This window comes from Rhincodon typus, chromosome 2, assembly GCF_021869965.1.
Source record: "Rhincodon typus isolate 14 chromosome 2, sRhiTyp1.1, whole genome shotgun sequence".
Classification (NCBI taxonomy): Eukaryota; Metazoa; Chordata; class Chondrichthyes; order Orectolobiformes; family Rhincodontidae; genus Rhincodon; species Rhincodon typus.
The window spans coordinates 130,702,221-130,723,717 of NC_063333.1; the positions used below are offsets into that span (position 1 = coordinate 130,702,221).

At 39.1% G+C, this 21,497-nt stretch overlaps 1 protein-coding gene across 2 annotated transcripts in view; it reads right to left on the bottom strand.

The window, feature by feature from the left end:
- nkd2b (NKD inhibitor of WNT signaling pathway 2b) overlaps positions 1 to 21,497 on the bottom strand; it is a 121,363-nt gene that overhangs the window by 10,858 nt on the left and 89,008 nt on the right. Inside the window, exons 5-8 of one of the 2 annotated variants that reach the window (XM_048607697.1) lie at positions 8,179 to 8,306; positions 6,148 to 6,243; positions 2,227 to 2,374; positions 858 to 942 (exon numbers count right to left, since the gene is read on the bottom strand). In XM_048607697.1, coding sequence (XP_048463654.1) covers positions 858 to 942; positions 2,227 to 2,374; positions 6,148 to 6,243; positions 8,179 to 8,306 — 457 coding nt within the window. The remainder of the gene's footprint in view (positions 1 to 857; positions 943 to 2,226; positions 2,375 to 6,147; positions 6,244 to 8,178; positions 8,307 to 21,497) is intronic. The other variant, XM_048607706.1, reaches the window with a different exon arrangement.

The following is a 21,497-nucleotide window of genomic DNA, read 5'->3' on the forward strand; positions in this document are numbered from 1 at the left end:
CGACAGTTTTCTGACTTTTTGGAGGTTCTGGGCCTTGAAGGAATGCATAGTAAACTACCCATTGCTTATATACAATCATACCTTTTAAAGTATTTTCCCCAAACACTTCAGCCCATTAGCCCTTCTAACCTTCGTAACTTCCTTTGTTTAAATTTAACACCGACTTCAGACTGAACTACCTCACTTTCAAGTGTGATATAAAATTTTATGATATTATGGTCACTTATCCCTAAAGGATTTTTTTTAACCACAAGATTAGCCTTTTTATGACACATAATACTTAATCTGAAATAGACTGTTACCTCATTGGATTCTCAATATTTCTATTCTAGAAAGCCATCTTTAACACTCTCCTAAAATACATCCTGCAGAGCATTAACACTCTTTAGGTTTACCCTGAATATAGGCAGATTGAAGCCATCTATGATTACTGTATTACCTATGCACATGTTTCTCTATTCTTCTCATTACAGTCCATGTACTACAGAAGCTAGATAATTAGAGCTGGGTCCTAGAGAAAGGAATTGAGGAATGTAAGAAGTGGGATTAATCAATTAAAAGGAAATAGTTTTATTACAAAAATGTCTCAAGAATCATTCTGGAAGGTTTTTGTCTCAACCTGGAACCTGATTTGGTGAGACGGCTACAGCATCAGAGGATCCATTATAGATTGTCTGTTTGTGTGCAGTGAGAATTTTCATTGGGAATTGAACCTTGCAAACTCCCAACTCTTGGTCTTGCCACATTTTACGGAGAAACTTGAAACAAGTTCAAGGGCTAAAACGACATTAGTAATTCATCATTCTTTTCAATTATCCTAGTGATGTAGAAATCTGTTAAACAAAGTAAATTAGTACCTCAGATGAGCAGACAGCCTTTTGTCCAAGCTCTTCATTTCCTCCATATGTTCTCCTTCGTTCTTGCACCGGCTGCTTTCTCGATCTGCAGAAAGGTGAACAGAAAAGTCTCTTCGTAAACTTGTTTGGTTTAGCCAACACTCTCTGCCTCACAGGAGTTTCAAGCTGCTTAAAAAGCACAGTGCAAGATTTTCAACAGTTCAACATTTAGTCAAAGACTGAGTGAGGTCTGGAAATTAATTCACACAGAATGTGAAAGTTCTTTCACCGTCTGGACTCTGACAGTTTCAATTCATTCCTTTTAGTGGTTGTGAACCAATCCAAAATCTTATTCCTAAATTGTTGCAAATACTAAGAGAGGCTGTAAGAGGGGGCTGGTTAACTAGCATAAAAGCATTTAAGGCTAACGAGATAGGTTTAGATTGTATCAGGTGAAGTAGGATGGGAAGAGGCTTGTGATGAGCATAAATAACTGCATACCAATTGAGCCAATCTACCTGCTTCAATGTTGCCGCTTTCAAGCAGTTTAAAAGTTGGGGAAGATGAAATAGTGCTGACTAGGAATAGTGAAGTATCAGTGAATCCAGCAGACATATGGTTCATACCAGTTGTTATAGTGATTCAGGCCTTGGCAATTATTCCACAAGAGATCTTTTTTATCAGGGCAAGTCACAAAGTAGTGCGGAAGCTTAACGTAATGAAAGAATGTGCATTTATATCCAAGAACTCAGGCACCCAAAGCAGTTTACAACCAATTGAATACTTCTGTAGTACCAAACACATAAACAAGCTTTTTAAAGTCTGGTTGATGGATAAATAGCCCAGACTTTGGGAGCAATATTACTGATTTTTTCAAAGTAGTTTCATGTCACCTTTTGAGTTTTTCTGAGGGGTCGGACAGGAGCCTGGTTTAGAGCTTCAGTTGAAATACTGCCTCCCTCTTTAGCTCTCCATCAGGACTGGAGCTTGAGTCTTTGACTTGATTTTGTACTCAGGCCCCTGGAGGAATTGAACCCACAATTCTCTGACTCAGAGGCTGCTTACTGAGCCGAAGCAGACTCTGTGACAATAATGGTGCATCAAATTGGATGAGTATATGTTCTTTAAAAATCAAATGATCCTTGCTCATCACAGTGAGACTGGGCATTTTAGTCTGTTTTCTCAGACTGAAAGGCAATATGGCACTGTGACTGCATAAACGCGTACATAGACACTTATATTTGACCATCAGATAATCTGAATGTCTACCAGCTAGGACCAGTTTCATCTCTCATTTCATAAACTGAGAGACATGTCCAAGGACAAAACATAATTAAATAAAAAGGAAACTATTCAATATTCAGCTTGCAGTAGGTGAAAACTGGTTTACCTTGACCGTTGGTGAGACCATCTTTCTTCCTATGCGAAGGTTCAGGGGTCACTGTCAACTTTACCCTCAGTGTTTTACTGGTGGCAGATGATTGGTTCACAGAAGCATCTACAACTTCATATATGGTGTGCATCAAGCTGGACATATCCTATATATTTCATTTTTCAAAAAAAAAACAAGTTTAATAAGTTATGCTTATTCAATGATAAGTCCTTGGTTGCACAGAAGCTTTTCCTACAGGTTAACATTTGGACAAATGGATTTTTTACACACGATACCATGTTCTAAATGAAAGCGTATATTTCAAGAAAATTAAAAACCCAATAGTTAATATTTGAATTTTTGCAATAGCAAAAGCAAAATTGAAAATTAATACCAAGGCTTCCATATAGCAACAGTAGGCAATTTAGCCTCTTGAGCCTGTTACCCAGGGAAAGGAGTTATCCTTTATCATTTATCCTGTTTTATTATTTTATTAGGCCATGGCTGATCTATACCCTCAACTTCATAGCCCTGATTACTCTTACTTAACAACTTTCTTTCTGTCAATCTCACTTTTGGAAGTGTCCAATTGATTGAGTATCTACAGCCTTTTGAGAGAGTTCCAAGCTTACGCCATGTGAAGAGGTGCTTTCGGATGTCACTCCTGAATGGCTTAGCTCTAACTTCAACGTCATGTAATATTTTCTGAACTCCCTCACCTGAGGAAATAACTTATCACTACCTACAGCAGTAAGTGAGAGATCATTCACTTTAGATCCAAGCTGGATGGATCCTGAATCTTTTCTAAATGGTGAGGAACAGAGATTTATTGTTCCAAGGACTGAAGCCGCAAACCTAGTGGTCAAGTACACACATGAAAAATCATTTTATCATGTTAATGAAATGTCTGCTGTAAGTCATGCTTCAGTTGTATAGACCGCCAATTGACTATTTCCAGAGTGCTGCACCTAGCTTGAAACACCTCACTGTTAAACACCTTAACCTTCTGTACTCAATACAAGCAGAATCAGTGCAATGGGACCTTATAATTTCACCTATATAGTTCCGGTATCATGCCCTTTCTGACATTCAGTGGCTGGAGATAGTCAATTGGCGGTCATACAACTGAAGCATGACTCCCAGCAGACATTTCATTAACCTGATAAAATGATTTTCATGTACTTGACCACTAGGTTTGCGGCTTTGGTCCTTGGATCAATAAATCTCTGTTCCTCACCATTTAGAAAAGACTCTGGATCAATCCAGCTTGGATCTAAAGTGAATGTCTCTCACTTACTAGTAAGCACTGGTAGCGAGGAACCCTGCTCACCACTCAACAAAGTACACTGGTAAGAGCTCCGAATTCACATGATTGGCATGTACCCATATAACTCGATGAATGGCTGTGCTTCCCTTGCTGTGAAACATAGAGAATCTTCTCAAAATACAAATATACATTCCTTTGAGACAGATTGCGTGTTTGCTGGATCTGAGACCACTATACATAGAATTAGTGAATTTAAACATTGTCATAGGACAATTTCCTATGTTGTGCTGTACCCAAGGCTTCTCCAACCTTATTGCATCTTAGAGAAAACCATATGGTCAGACAGCACAAAAGAGGCCCTTTGGTCCATCAGTTCTGTGCTGAATTATCTACACTAATCCCATTTCCAACACTTGGCCCATAGCCACAGATGTTATGACATTTCATGTCCCTATCCACACACATTTTAAAGACTGTGAGGTTATCCCGAATTGCTATCCTCCCAGGCAGTGCATTTTAGATTTCCACTACGTTCTGGGTGAAAATATTTTTCCTCAAATCCCCTCTAAACATCCTGCCCTTCACCTTAAAATTATCCCTCTCGCTAATGACCCTTCAACTAAGGGGAACAGTTGCTTCCTACCCATCCTGTCTACACCCGTCAATCTTTTATACTTCAGACTGACCCAATTTAACTCTTGCATAATCACAAAAGGAAAGTCCTGTGAATGCCGGAAATTCAAAATAAAAATAGAAAATGCTGAAAATACTCAAGTTTCTGTGGCGGGATAGAACAGGAGTTGACATTCCAGGTCAATGAGTTTTCATCAGAATTGGGAGCTATTTGGAGGTTTAAACGAGGAGGGTTGGAAAATGTGCAGACAGGAAATTGTCAGTGATGGGGTAGAGATTAAATGCTGAAGTATCATTAATGTACGGGAAAGCGAGGTAATGGCACAAGTAAAGAAACTAGATGATGAACGTCAGCTGAAAGCAAAGAAAAACAAGACAGTAAAAATAAAAATAAACCAAGGGAAGGAGGAGATAAAATGGGGATAGAATTTTCCAGCTCTTATCTAGCATCCCTTTAAATGCATCATTGCTCTTCACTTCAACTACTTCATGTAGTAGCAAGCTCCTTCATATAATCACCGTGAGTAAAGAAGGTTCTTCTGAATTCCTTTGAGTCTCCTCTTCTCACTCACCCTCACTTCTCCTGTCCATGCTAGGTGTCTGCTCAATGTACGCAGAAATTCCACGTGGGGAACACTGAGTAACAATTGCTGCTAACGATTAATATGATGTTACATTGTCATGTTGAAAATGTTTGCTTTCTTTCAACCTCCACCATACCAGGGACCACATAAACACAACCCTTCTTTATAAATTTGATTCCAACAACAGAAAGGTATTGCAGCAAAGCAAACAGGTAACTAGGTCAAAACAAGCAGACAACATAGTTTGTCACATCACAATGGCCCAACAGGAGAAGATTTCAGGCTCAATCTCCCGGTTTCATTAGAAGACAATGCAGAAAGGTCCAATGACATGACCAGTTCATTCCTAGCTGACTGACTTTAATGCTGCAGATACAGTAATTTATAGGAGTATACTCTTCATGACAAGTAAGTGTCAGAAGATTTACAGTGTTGCTTAGGTTGCCACAGTGTTGATTAGCAGAACCCAAGTGGATTGACAACATTACTTTAATTTGTTCTATGCAATAATGCCCCATTAAGTAACAATTAAATCATTGCTAATGAACTTCAGGCTACAACATTACTCTTCCCTCTACTGCCAATGACTAGACACTACTCATCTTGTAATTATGCCACAATCCATGTGGCAATAAAAAAACACAATCATAACTTGTAAATGGTTCCTCAACCCAAGAAATGCTATATAAACATTTTGACATACAAACAAACAACATGGATATCGCAGGATGATTCTTTTATTTAAAAAAAAACCCAACTGCATCAAAGTTTGGTACAAAGATCAGAGGAAATTGCAGCAAAACACAATCAGCAAAAATACAAAGTAATGGATGAAAAGGCTTGTACAGAGATTGCAGACCAATCCAATGTTGAAGGTGAAGGATTTTCTAAAATCATAATGTAATAAAAAAAATCTCACTTGATGACTGACAAATGATATTGCTTCTTGTACAAATGTTTCTCCCATTCCTAACATTTCAGAGGGTCTAAAACTAAAATGAAGATGGAACTTTGCAGACCTTCCCTACATCAATTATATCTTCAAACCATTTGCGAGTGGGGCAGGTCCTATACTTAAAGGAGTGGTTCTGCACATTTTGGTTTGTTACAGGTCTCACATAGCTAAGACTCAACTGCAACTTCTTGAGCTATTTGCTGCACAGCCCCAGGATCAATCCCCATCAACCATACACATTTCACACCCATACACTCACCAACAGAGAGTGCCTTCTTGTATTGTTCCAATGTAACAACACCAGAAATTACTGAATAACTCTCTATTTCTCTTCCATATTAAAATAGCAAGCTTTTTCAGAGCTCATCATGTACTCTCTACCATCTCTCCCAATGATGAGGCACCTAATGTTTTGCTGGCGTTATTTATATTGGTAGTATGTGGAAATTAATATACCATGATCTCCCAAGAAGCAGAAACAAATGTAAATGTAAAGGTACCTCCTTAGTAACCTTGCCACAGTTGTCAAAATCATAAAGAGTGAAGGTCCATTCCTGATGGTTATCTTCTTCAACAGACACGTCACACTCTAGCTCCTGAAAAGAAAGTGCATTTCTCTGTTCTAAATCTCCTCTACTTGTGGGATTTTTTTTTTTAAAAACAGGTTGAAACATTGTCATAACTTTATGTGCATTGGAACAATTGTGGTATGGTAGCAATGCAAAACCTAGGCTCAAGCCACTATTAAAGTCTGCTGTTTTCGGAAGATAGAGGAGGCCTGGTATCTCTTTGTAAGAGGATATAGAGGGATGAGTTACTAGTTATTGTAAGGAATAACTAGCAACATTATTTGCCTTTACTTTGTAGCTCTTTGAATTCCATTTAAATTTCTTTCATCTTATATTCAATTACTGTTTTGCATAACAGACCTCCCAGAATTCAAGAAATCTCTTTTCTACAGGTAATGTTAGCTCATTCACCTGAATGATCATTCCAGTGTGAGAGTTTGATACTAGAAACCCTGGCTAATCTATTTAACCAGTCATTTATACATCCCCACTTTTTCAGTGGGGATTACTGTGAAGCTATTTGGCAAGGAAAGCCTAGCCAATTCTATCCTTCTCCAACCAGTAAACTCAAAGACCAATTGCCACCTTCTGAATCTCACTTTAGGAACCAAGATTAACACACAGATAGAAAAAAAATCACAGACCTTCCAAATCAATAAGCTTCAGCTTGAGATCAGGGTTACCCACTGACTAATATGGAAGAGATCAAGCACAACACTGTACAATAGAAACTGCTGACCAGTTATGGGCACAAACGCACAAAACACCTTAAACACAATCAAGGTAAATCCATTTCACACACTAATACTTACATAGCATGCACCACTGAGGAGTGAAAGCATCCATACCAATCAAAAAAACAATCAAACTCTCTTATTTTCCTGATATTGTTGTCAAGCAAGGCACATTATCAATACTGAAATTCCACAAACAATAATGGGGTCTATAACTCATTTTCTATTTGCTAATCAATAGTCAATCCTCCACTGTAGATTTTTAATTGGCCACATGTGGCTAACAAATTGGACAGCACATTTAAACAATTTTTCAGCATATTACAACTTCAAGTTAATTGTTTTGGAACTTTACAGTAAGGGATTGATGCAGTTTAAGTGTGAGGTCCAATTCAATTGTAAGCCAAAGGAGTAAGGTTTGAGGAGATCATTAAATTGATGTCTTCAAGGACATGTACTCCACTGCAACATCAACTGTGAAATCAAATTAATCATGGGATTCATATAAAATGTCATAGTTAGAATCAAACAAAACAGAAGGTTATAAGCTTGTACACAACAGAAGTAATCTATTTCTTATGCATGTGACTTGTACAAGGAATGGGTTGCGTTGACTCAGCTTGCATTTCCCTGGGTAAAGGAGATTAAGGGATAATGTAAGGAAAGGGAAACAGCAGGAACGAGAGAGAGAAGGTGAAGGAGAGTGGGAGAGAGAGACAAAGACTATCTCTGATGGAGGTGTTTGGAATATGGGGGAATAATCTGAAAATTACGCTTAGGCTTTCAGGGTTAACATTAAGAAGCATTTCACACAAGGGATAATGGAATCTGGAACTCTTTGCACCAATTGAAAAAGTAAGGTACTAATGGATCTGAAGTATAGGTGAGCAAATGGAGTTATATACAGGGGTTAGTCATGATCCAAATGGATGGTGAATTGAATGGCTAATTCCTGATCCCTCACTTCTCATCTGCTTCCAACAGGGATCCATTTCATAGATCAGATAGAAGATTCCAGCATATTCTGTTTTGAGCCCAACCCTCTAACAGGTGTATAGAATGATTGCCAATGTCTGTGATGATATATGCATTTAGCGTAGGTAAAACACAACTGTCTCTTTGGACATTTTGGTTTTAAAGGGCCAAAGTTAACCATGCCGCTCATCAATAGAACTCTTCTCATACCAATTTCTTCAATAATTCACCATCTTCAGATTGAAAAACTCACATCAAAGGTCAGCCGTTTCTTGCTGGTCCCTCTACTGGTTTCTTTACCAGGACACTTTTCTCCATCTTCTTGGCTGAAGGTGGATGTGAATCCATCACACGGCTCTGCTTTCTCTGGGGGGAGCACCACTGGTGAAAGATTGAGGGAGAAGCAAAAAAACAGACAAATCAGATTATGAATGTCTATGTATAGGCCCATGACCAAGGATGATGCAAGGCCAGTTTACTAATTCTCTGTGTTGCACTTGAAAGGTTTGCAAAATGCCATTCACAAGTTCAGCGTATGCTTATAGCCAACCAAGTTTTTTTTTAAATGCAGTTACTGTTTAATACAAACAATGTCACAGCTAATTATTACACAGCAAGATCCCACAAACACAAAGTAGTCATGAGTAATTTGACCATTTCATTGATTGGCTGTTGCTCATGTAAATGCAACTAGATTAATTTAAGATGTCTGGTCAGCACGACCGAGTTGGACTGAAGGGTCTGTTTATGCGCTGGACATCTCTATGACTCTACAAAAGAAAAAAGTATTAGCCAGCAACTTCCCTAATCTTCTTTGAAAAGCACCACATCCTTCTGAGAGGGCAAATGGAGGCTTGGTTTAACATCTTATTCAAAAATTGCCATGGTGCCCAGGCTGAAGTGCCATCAGTGGTTCACTAAAGTGCTTGCCTGGATTATAATCGTGGAGTGGGATTTGAACATGCAACCATCCAATTTAGAGGCGGGAATATAACCAACGGAGCCATGGTATTGTACTGACATCATAATTCCACTTTTATACATGGTTCTTCACCCATGTATATGTTACAAATGGGATGTCCTGTCTTTCTGCTCAAAATAGTATTGAAAAGTGCACAAATAAATGAGGTCCCACAAATAGATAAGGCTCTCTTGAATACCAAAACCAGAATTCTTAATCTATGCTATGTACAGTTCATCCCGGACTTAAAGTTTTATTCTGAATTATGCAGAACATGTACTGGAGGACATAAAGATGCTCACTACATTCTTCTGCAACAACAGGTGACATATATTGAGCCCTTTCTAACATAGCAATACATATCAAGACACTTAGTAGGAGTGTAACAAAATGAAATCTGACATGTAGCAACATAAGGAGCTGGAATCGTAGAATCCCTACAGTGTGGAAACAGGCCATTTGGCTGAACAAGTTCACACCGACTCTCCAAAGAGCATCCCATCCAGATTTATTCCCCTACCCTCTCCCTGTAACCATGCATTTCCCATGGCTAATCCACCTAACCTACTCATCCGTGAACACTATGGGCATGGCCAATCTACTTAATCTGCACATCTTCAGACTATGGAAGGAAACCAGAGCAAACCCACACAGACACAGGGAGAATGTGCAAATTCCACACACACACAGTTGCCTGAGGCAGGAATTGAACCTGGGTCCCTGGTGCTGTGAAGCAGCAGTGCTAACCACTGAGCCACCACGTCACTATTTGGACAGACAGCTACTTTTCTGGTCACAGAGGTAGACTTTAACCAGATGAATTGCAGTTGCGAAAGGGAATTCCAGAGCTTGAAACCTAGTATGCAGGAGGCACGTCACTAATACTGATTGAAGGAAACTGGAGACGTGCAACAGGCCAATATTATGAGAGTCCTGTGGTGGAGCACTGGAAGAGTAATAGAGCTGGAGGAAGTTACAGAAATAGGGAGGAGTTGAAAAAGAATGTGTGGAAAAGAATTTTAAAACTCACGCGTCAGCAGACATTGAGCTAATTTCAGTGAACAGGACTTGTTGCAAATTAGAATGAATGGCAGCAGAATTCTGAATGAGCTGAATTTAAGGTGGGTGGAAGATCAGAGGTTGGCCATCGGCACATTGGAACTGCCCCAAAAACATTTACAAGTTTTAAAAACATGCAATCATTCAATAAACTTCATTTATTTCCATACTGATTTCCTCATATGCAAAGACACTATGGTTACTCCCCACAGAAAGAAGTGGGATACTGATTCCATGCAAACAGCAGATATGGCTAAGTAAAGAGCAGTGCATATCAGAGAATCAGGAAAGGCAGCTTTACTGCACCGAATGATCTTTTCCTGTTCCAGAACATTCTAAAATTCTTGCAATTCCAATGTGAAGTCGCATGGTATTTGCATTAATTTGGTCAAATATGACTTCATTTCCTGAATGTGCCATTCATCCTAATGACCGTGGTCACCACTATACTGACAGCTCAACAAAACAAGTTGCAAAAGAGAGAAGTAAAACTCGTTCCTGTTTTTGGGCAGATAGCTCACATCTTCACCTACCAAAAGGAAAGATTTGCATTTATAGAGAACCTTCTGCATTCTCTCAATATCCCAAGTGTTCTACAGCAGCAGCTTGCATTATTATTGCATCATGAATGCAGTAAAACATCCTGAGGACAAGCAGACAAAAACTGACAAAGACTCAAAAAAGGAACTCATTAAGATACTTGACAGGCAATGAAGCTTTGTCATTGTATTGAAGCAAGACATTTAGTGACAAATTTGCACACACAGCAAGATCCCAGAAACAGTAATGAGATAAATGACCACATCATCTGTTTTAGCAACATCAGTTGACGGGTACATATTGGCAAGAGCTTCCTTATGCTGGAAAGGAATGCAACATGCAACAAGGCTTTTAAGTGATAGTCCAGATGGGATTTGGATTAAGACAGGTGGTCGAAAAGACCAAATGCACAGGAAACAGTGTTTTCCAGGGAAAAATTCCAAACAAGAAACATTCAAAGAAATTTGCTCGCATGAGAAACATTCTGGGAATTCCTGGAGCTGGCACAGAATCACAAAAGTTAAAATGCAAGTGCGACACATGATTAGGAAGGCAAACGAAATCATAGAATCCGTACAGTGTGGAAGCAGGCCATTCGGTCCATTGAATCCACACTGACCTTCCGAAGAGCATCCCACCCAGACCCACCCCATCCCTGTAACCCTGCATTTCCCATGGTTAATCCACCTAGCCTGCACATCTCTAGACACCATGGGCAATTTAGCATGGCCAATCCACCTAGCCTGCACGTCTTTGGACCATGGGAAGAAACCAGAGCACCCAGAGGAAACCAACACAGACACAGGGAGAATGTGCAAACTCCACACAGACAGTCACCCGAGGGTGGAGTTGAACATGAATTCTTGGCGCTAGGAGGCAACAGCGTTAACCACTGAGCCACCATTAGGGCTTCTTGCAAGGGAACAGAAATACAAAAGGTAGAGATGTTTTGCTGCAGCTGTGTACAGCCTTGGTGAGACCATATCTGGATTACTGTATACAGTTGCGGACTGCTGATCTGAATAAAGATAAAAATTGCATTCAAAGCTTTTCAGAAAAGGTTCATTCAACTGATTCCTGGGAAGACCAGTTACCTTATGAAATAAAGCTGAAGAAATTGGGCCCAGACCCATGGGAATTCAGAAGAATGAAATGTGACCTTAATGAAACTCAATGTCCTAAGGGAATTTGATAGCGTGGGTTCCAAGAGGATACTTCCCCTAATGTATGTGACTACAACAAGGGGAGACAGTTTAAGAATCAGAAGTCTCCCTTTTAAAGATGGAGAAGAGGAACTTTTTTTCCAATTAGAGCAATTCTCCTCTCCTGAAAGCCATGAAGACTGGAACATTGAATTTATCAAAGGCAGCAGTGGATAGATTTTTGATTGACAAAGGAGCCAAAGGTATTGGGGGGGCGGTGCTGAAAGGAAAGTAGAGTTGAGATCACAACCAGATCATCCATTATCTTACAGAACAGCACAGTAGGCTTGAAAGCTGAATAGGCTTCTCCTGTTCCTAAGCCCAACGTTCTTATTTCTGTCTTCCATGGAGCTACTTCAATTGAAACATTAATAATTTAAAAAAATACGACAAGCTGCTGTTGCTTCCAAAATATCTGCATCCAGTGCTGAACGGTCCAAGACTCTTGCTTGACTCTCGATGCAAGAATTGTATCCATATGTGGTGTGAGCTTGCCTCAGCAGAGTGTTTTACCCAATGTGGTAATGTTTATGTTATCTTCCATAATATAATATTTATTTAAAATGTGGAAGTATCCAACAGACATTTATTACAACCATCTATTATGCATGAACATTACATTCCTCAGGCACAAAAGCCTAGGTTAATATTAAGCTACTAATTTAAAACAGAGGTCCATACTTCCTGTACAGCGTTAATGCTTTAAGTGATCCAAGGTAAGATGGATTCTGAGACTTTCATACCCCCAGGTCGCATGCTATGATGCAGTATTGACATCATAAGCATACCTATTGAAAGGTGCTTTGACTTAATGATTGTGAAACATAACACAATAATTTGGAGACAAGGGGCTACAAAATAATCCTTGCTGCTCCCATTTTCCAGATGAAAAAGAATAGATAGATTCATCAATTAAAGCAGAGGGTTAATACAGATGCTGGGCTCCATATATAGGCAAAGGAGTAACTCAGCACCTAGATTTAATACCCATGAGAAAACTGGTTTGGATTATGTGGATCAAGTGCTGCACTTGAGATTTCAAATCAGCCAGTACAGCATTAGCTGTGACCATCCGTCTACATCCTTTACACATGTAAAAAGTAAAATAAATGTTCAAAAAAAAATCAAAAGAACTGCGGATGCTGGAAATCAGAAGCAAAAACAGAAATTGCTGGAAAAAGTCAGCAGGTCTGGCAGCATCTGTGGAGAGAAATCAGAGTGAACATTTCGGGTTCAGTGACTCTTCTTCAGAAAATAAATGTTCATCTAGAGCTAGAAGAAGCAGGCATTTCACCTGTCCCTCAACTCTATACTTCTTATAAAGGCTTCCCTACAAGGGCCCTCCTACCTCAGCCTACTCACCCCAGTCTCGTGACTCTCCATTGACTGTCAACTTACTGTCTTCCTGGGTTGTAATTATGCTGCCTGGGGAAGAGCAGCAGCTTAATCCAAAAACATTAAGGCCTGAATCTGGCTGGATGCTATAGACCTTCTTCAGAAATGAAGGGTCTAGGCCCAAAACATCAGCTTTCCTGCTCCTATGATGCTGCTTGGCCTGCTGTGTTCATCCAGCTCTACACTTTGTTATCTCAGATTCTCCAGCATCTGCAGTTCCTACTATACCTAATATCAGGGTCCCTGTTTATTCCCAATTACCTCCAGTTACTAACACTAGCAGATTACATAGAATTTATATAGGAACAAGAAATTCAACCCAAAAAGTCCATATTGGTGTTTATTCCCTAGACAAGCCTCCTCCCAGCCCTCTTCATGTAATCTTATCAGTAATCCTTCTGCTCTTTTCCCCTCTCAAACTTATCCAGTTTTCCCTTGAGTGCATCAACATATACACTGACTGCATTAAGTGGTAATAAGGTCAACATTGCCACTACTCTTTGGACGAAGAGGTTTCTTCCACTTTTCTGATCAGATTAATCCACACTGTAGTGATTCTATAATTCTATGAATTGGTCACTATCATCCATTTCTTCTCCAGTTTTCCATCCCGAGGCGGACCTGATCCACAATCCCCACCTTGGGTATTCAGGCTGGGATGCTAGTCATTACACCACAAAGCCTCCAAATCATACATTTATAGCCCTTAGCTTTGGAATCTGTCACAAAGTGGACTATCTTCCCTAGATTTATATCATCAAACTCCTTCAGAATTTCAAAAGACTCGATTCATTCTGAGAGAATCATGACAGCCTGTTCAATCTTTCTTCCCAGCAATATCCTCTCAATTTAGGCCATCAAGTCTTTTTTTACATTTTCTATTTCATAATATGGAAAACAGAACTACGCACCACACTCCAAATGTGATCTAGTCGAGAATCTATACAAGTTTAACATAAGTTCTCAGCTTTTCAATTCCTTCCCTCTAGAAATGAATCGCAGCACTTTGTATTTCTTAAAGAATGGCCTTGTTCAAATGCCTCCTTATCACTCCCACCTTTACACTTATATTGAAATTAATTTGCCACTTGCACATCCATTCTGCCCATTTATTAACATAGTCTTGCATTCTGTCACAGTTCCTCATATCATCAACTTTGGCGTCGTCCACAAACTCTGCAATTGCACTTATGGTTACCAATCATCTGTGGAAGTGATGAACAGCAGTATTTAGGGGTATTCATCAATATGATGTCAATAGGCAGGAATTTGCAGGCCATCAGGCTTGTAAAATCCCAACAAAATACATTTTAAACCTAAGACAACAAGGCATACAGCTGGATGAACACAGCAGGCCAAGCAGCATCAGAGGAGCAGGAAGGCTGACGTTTCAGGCCTAGACCCTTCATTTCTGAAGAAGGGTCCAGGCCCGAAATGTCAGCCTTCCTGCTCCTATGATGCTGCGTGGCCTGCTGTGTTCATCCAGCTCTACGCCTTGTTGTCTCAGATTCTCCAGCATCTGCAGTTCCTACTATCTCTGATACATTATAAACCTAAGTATGGCAGGGTTGTCTGGGGTCTAAATTTTTGGGGTTAAGGAATTACAGAGTGGACATTCTGATGTACAGAATTTCAGGGAAACTCCTCCCGTCATGGGCAATTTATTTTAAAACAATAAAACTGTTCATACTTGAGCACAAAGCCAAAATCAATAATTTAGCTTTGAATCCAGCATTTGTTTTTGTTACAATCAACTATGGAGGCAGGTAGTAGCTTGAACATCCATGGATCACAGAGTCAGCTCACTGTTTAAAATTGCAGCTTTATTCAAACAGATGCAATTTTCATAACTAGGATGTCCAAAACACCAGCTTCAGATTTTTAAGGAAAAGGACTAATTCTGCTGGAAGCATTTAAAGAGAAGGAACATTTTGGAGAGGTTTAAGTGTTCCTTGGGGATTGGCTAGAATTGACATGATAAGTTTAGTGGAACTACAAGATGTCAAGTCATTTAGATTCCCTGAACCCACTAAAATTTTGAAATAAAACCTAACTTGCTGTGGATGCTTGCAATTTCACTACCTGTCTGTTAACATAAGCCTGTTGGGTATCTTCATTGGAATAGTCATGGGGGTACGTTGTAGGCTCATTGTTTAATTGACAACTCCAAATGGTTATAAAGTCTGTAATGTGGGATCTTCGATGTAAGTTTTAAAATACGGGATTAAGTACTTAAAATCATTTATATATTCTGAATGGGATTTTATGAATGAAACATCTTTAGGAAGACAGTGAAGTCTGCAATGTACACTTATTTTATTTCATATTTATAAGTTTTTCAGGTCTGCTTATGGTGGATAATGGGTGAGTTGGCATGGAGTGTGAAAGGGCAAAGAGTGACAGATGGGACAGTGTCGATTGGCATGAGTCAGCACAAAGCTGGCACTGGAGCCAAAAGGGCACTGAGGCATGGCTAGAGGAGTATAATGAGCATGGAGAGGCCTTGGCTAGGGCAATAGGAAGCAGGAGGTGGCACAGATGGGGTGGAATGGTTGTGAGGGTAACAGCCAAAAGGACTTTTTTGTCTAATGGGAACAAAATCCCAGAGCAACAATGTACATCTTTAAAACAGCCTGCCTCAGCATCCAGCAACCCCTTTGGTCATCTCTGACCTGTTTCAGAACAGCATGTCATTAACACCAATCCCATGGGAACAAAAGTCTGAAGATCGGGTGCACTTTCTCCAGAGTCGAGTTTGTAGCTTTGGGAACATTCCTGACTCAGGAGTGAAAATTTGACCCAGAGTCGCCCAAGGTCCCAGAAAGTTGTTGAAGGCATTGGGTTGTAATGAAATGTGCTGTAAACAGCCTGTTTGCTTCTAATGTGAAAGAGAATAGGGGCTCATGAGTAGCTAATTAACATTTCTACCTCAATGCAGGGTTGCCATGGGAATGAGTGCAGAGGAAGCCTTTCTTGAAAAGCAGCTTCCCTGTAAATCAACGAATATTTCAGTCAAGTTTTGGTGTGGTCTGCTAGAGGGAAGGCTGCTTGGCTTTGTAAGTTACTGTAGCTGGATATGGGAAGGTGATGTGCTTTAGACAAAGAGATGCATCCTGCAGATAGCCAAGACCCAAAGGGCTGAATGGCCTACTCTTGTTCCTCAGTCCTGCATTCCAACAATTCCAGGAAATTCATGTGGACATGAAAGTGGGAAGAAGAATCATCAGAAAGGGCTTTACTGCTCGTTTACAACTTTTAGAAATGCTCTGACAACTGAAATCCTAGAGACAGTCATTTGCAGTTACTACTCATGAATATGAAAATGATTGGAAGCTAGGGGTAACTGTGGACCATTTACTAAGGACTGTGGTCCCATGGAGAATGCAATGTGTACTAAACATAAAGGGGAATATTCCCTTCTGCAGTTTAAAGTGTTCGTTGCCTACAAACAGAAAATTGTGTTCAGTCAAGTGTCTTTTTCAAGTATAGAGTTCTGAAGGAGAGGCATATTTGATTGAAAGGGAATTCTTGTTTCTCCCTCCACAAATGCTGCCAGACAAGCTGAATTTATCCTGCACTCTATCTTTTATTTCTGATTGCCAGCATTTGCAATATTTTGCTTTTATGTTCATGGCAATTTTAGCAGTTTTTTAACAGTAAGAAATTGTAACATGTGAAATTCTATGTCCTTCTTTCAGCTAGTAGCTGAAAGTTTAAAACTATTTTTAATGGATGGTAACTTTTTCTCTTAAAAATAAATACACACCCTAAGTGATAGCAAGTTCCACATTCTAACTGCTCACTGAGGGGAAAAAGAACTTCACCTAAATTCCTTACTAGATTTATTGAAGACGATCTTGTATATATGGCCTCCCTTACATTCCTCATTTCGGAATAGGGAACATGATCTTGTGCCCAATAAAAATTGCTTTTTGACCTATATAAATAATTGACTGACTGAAACCCACTCTGATGTCCTTTTATGAATGGTTAGCAAAGACTTGAGGATCCTCACCTAACTGGGGATCAATAAAACGTAAACACATTCCTGACTAGATCTGTGGAGATACATGGATTTTTATGTCAGGGTCAACAGGAAGAAGTGAGAGATTTATTTGCTTGTGGCGTGTCTCCAAGCTCTGACCACTGTTCTTACCCTTACGAGCCAAAAATCACAGCCAAGAAAATTTAGAGGTTAATGCCATTAGAATAGACTCAACCTACACTCCATTGAACAAAATTGGATAGGCCACATCTTGTATCTTTAAAGCAAGCACACTTGCATCTGCACTGAGTACTCAATACACACAAATTATATCGCCATAGTGCCAATCAGGATAGTCTTGCTTCTGGTGCTATAGGGTGGCCTTGAGAAGATACCTGCCTAACATGTTACAGAGCAGTGAAGGAACACCATATTGTTGTCACCCTGCCCACCTGGCTGATGCAATGCTGGAAAACCCAACCTGGACCACGAAGGTGCTGAAAATGAATTTGCACAGCGCACTTGGGAACAACCAGTGCTGAGCTGCAAGGTGAGCCCCACATTACTGTTTCTTAAAAGACCAAGCACTCAAATTGGACGCAAGGTCATTTTTAAGATCTTTCGCTTCTGGGAAATATCCGAAAGTACCTCTGAGTGCATTTGGAGGTATTGTGTGGGGTTCTTGTATTTATGTCATTACACCCACACAGGGAGCGCCGAGGAGGTTATGACCTGGTCTCATAAAGGCTCACTCCTCCTTTAGGGTACTCATTAAAACCTACCTATCCTAGTGCTGCTTTACGTGACTCACGTCAAATTTTGTCTGATCATTGTTCTTTGAAATATTTTAGGACATTTTATCACATTAAAGGGCAGTTATACAAATGCAAGGGGTTGTTGTCTTGACAAGACAAGCATAAATACACTATATTTGCAAAACCCCCAAGTGCACTTCCCTGCTCCTTGCCCAATAAAAACACCAGCATGATCTCAGTTTTAATTTAAAACCAGAAGCAGGAAGATCATTTTACCCAACCCACAGATAAAGGGTTACACTAACAAAACTGATACTGAGCTGACTGCTAACAGCAAAGTAGCTAGAACCCTCTAGATCAACTGGTTTAAAAACAAAAAAAAAATCATTTAGCTCCATTAAGTTTTGAAGCAGCCATGAAAAGAAGCAGTCTTCAAATTTCAAATCAACAGATTGAAATAATTTACTCTACATGTGAGATTATGGAGAATAATGGATACCTGGAAGTGATTACTAGTCTATAATCTCACTGGCAAAGGGTCAAACAACATTTGAAAAAAAAGAAACATCTGAAAGTGGAGATGAAATTGGAGCCTAATAATCACTCCCAGCTATGAATCACTTCACTTTTTCTTTAGTTAAGCATATACAGGCAATTTACTCCCTGGTGTTCAGCGAGGGGCAGCTTTTGTTCTATTTTTAAAATGTTAACTCTCAAAATTCTGCTTACAACCACACTAAACAGAACCAGGTGGCATGTGAATCTCTTGCACAAGGTCTCTGACCCTTTTTTATCTCATCACTGAAGTTCGTTTGACACTAGTTTGGATAGAGGTAATAAAAGTCCCCATTAATTATTTCTGCCTGTTTCTGCACATCCTGGTGTGGGTTTTAGATTGGGCAGGGAATGAAAGGAGTTGCCAATTCATCAATGACTGGTTTGTTCATAAACCGAAAAATAAATTCCGTCAGAGAATCAAATCAAATTGTCTTTTTTCCCCTCACAAAATAGCATTTTGGGTTACAGTTCTTGAGAAATCTGAGATAAAGTAAATGCAGCATGCTAGAAATGAAGGGGTGGTTTTGTATCGATAGATTGCAATAGTTTCCTCCATTTGTGATTTTTCTCATCTTATGTGTGGGTCTACCAACTCAAGGAGACAGATTACTAGAATAGTCAACAACTACCAGAATACCAAGTGGCTGGTGGAATAGTAGACGACAAACTATGTAGCTATGTTCCTGCAATAACGATACCATCAACGCCTCAGGTGATAGATCTACTTATCTACTGTTGCATATCAAGCTTCAAGTACGTTTATGATATATTACAGTAATGTTTGCGTTCTTTTTCACACCTTCTCCAGCTTTGTTAGCTTCTGTACTTTACCTCAAAGACAACTTCAGGTGAAGAGATCACCAGCTCTACTGCCCAATTAAACTTCCAACATCAGTCCAAGTTAAATTAACACCGGACCACTTCAGCTACCCTGTCTCCAAATTTCAAAAAAGCAGTAGAGTATAATAACACACCAAATTGCTTTTTTATCATTCGTGAGAGAAAGGGAAAGCATCCCATCTTTGACTAGCCCCAAGTGAACTTCTAGAATAACAGTTTATATAAACAAATAGACAGCATGTTATCAAGTTTCCTGACAGTAAGTGTAATCAATGTTCCTTTCTCATTTCTCACTGCTGCGGCAGAAAATTAACTAACTTTAATTCAAAGGTTTCAAAAAGATTTGCTCCATTTTGAGCAGTTCAATCTACCATCTTTGAGATGTTTGACAGGGCTCATGTTATCAAAACGACAGCTATTAGCCAGAGACACAACAAAGTCAATCACAGCACTGCTTAGATTTGAATTTTGAGCTTAGTTCCACTCTCAAGCAAGGACTCTGAAAAATCATGAAACAATTGTAGCCGTTTAGGACAGGACAGAGTTTCTGACAGCAGCTGCTCTGTTTTTCCTATTTATATGCAACTGGGCTTTTAAAAAGGACTTTTTAAAATCACAGTTACCTTGGAAATTATATTTTGGAATTGTCTTAGGACTATATTTTTATAGAAAATTTATAAACCTTTATCATTGATTTCATCTCAGCACATATCCCTTTCATATTTTTAAAAATGAAGTAGTTCTGGGCTGTATTATTTCATAATCATGTATAAGAACATGACACTGTTCAATAAGACACTTCGTCTCAATTCTTTTCCATTAAGTCTTGTATTAAATTATTATTGTTGACAGTAGAGTTTGCCCTTGAATTGAAATGTGCACTGTTTTTGAAGTGAATTGTCTGCTTCTTCCAGGATAAAACGTCTTTCAAACATAACCAAAACACATTGATGGATCAATAGTTTTTATGCTTTTCAGGTTTCAAAATAAATTTTCAAATTCCTACCCCAATTCTTCCCAAAGATAGCCCTTTCTTTGGGTTTAGATTAAGTTCACAAGCCAGTTTCCAAATTATTAATTTTCGAAAGATGAATCCCCTGACCTTGCTTATTTATTTATTTTCTTTTACGGGTGTTAAGTGGATCATTGACAAACAAGCAAATATCATAACTGGAATGGATCTTTCTTCCAGCCCCACTTAATCAATTTAAAAAATGTTTGGGCTCAATGAAAGTGGTGTTCAGTTACAATCCAAAATACTGAAAAATTCAAAAAGAGGGAGAGAACAAAAAAGAACAAGAACAGAAAATGAGAACAAAAGTTAAACATAAAAGGAAATAACCAAAAAAGGAAGAGAGGGGCAACTAATGATTTACAAAAAAACATGGGAAAGAGAGAGACAGAGAATGAGAAAGTAAGCACAAGGTTTTCTAACCAAAATTATTGACTATAAAATGGTCTAATTGGGTAGACAATGTCCAGTTGCCACATTTTAACCAGGATAAAACGTCTTTCAAACATAACCAAAACACATTGATGGATCAATAGTTTTTATGCTTTTCAGGTTTCAAAATAAATTTCCAAATTCCTACCCCAATTCTTCCCAAACTAACACTATTAAATAGTGGGTTGTGAGGGAGTTGCAAACGTCTGATGACCTTTGGGCTTTCGATTGAAGACACTAATTGATAAAGTTTTTGGTAAACAAACACTTATTACCCACTACGGTCTTATTCAGCCATGGCTGATTAAGAGGTTGTAAACATGCATGCATCACCGGGAAGTGACATATTTTAAACCCTGCATAATTGTCCCTTACAAAGCTTAAAGCCGTCCATGACTTATTTAATTAGAGCCAGCCCCTCGAATGCTTAATTCTTCGCACACCAGTGAAGGAAATGTAGTAAATCCCCAAGGTGGTGTTGGCGGCTCCATTACCATGACTCACTCTACGTGCAAAAGAGAGGAAACAAAATCTTTCATTCAGCTGAAATACTTCTGTCAGTCAAAAAAAAAACACATCATTGAACAAGAGAAAGGGATTAAGGGAGGACGCTCAAGAAAAACGAGTCAATTAATGACAAAACGCCCAATGATAAATGAGGGTAATATGCTTCATTTGATTATCACGTAATATACTTAATTATAGCACTTCCTGCCAATTAATTAAGTTGCCTATGTCATCAGCCATTTGATATCCAGTCTCTCTTCCCTTGAGATGAGAAGTCTCATCTCCTGAAGGATTATAGGCACAAAGGCAACAATATTTTACACTTA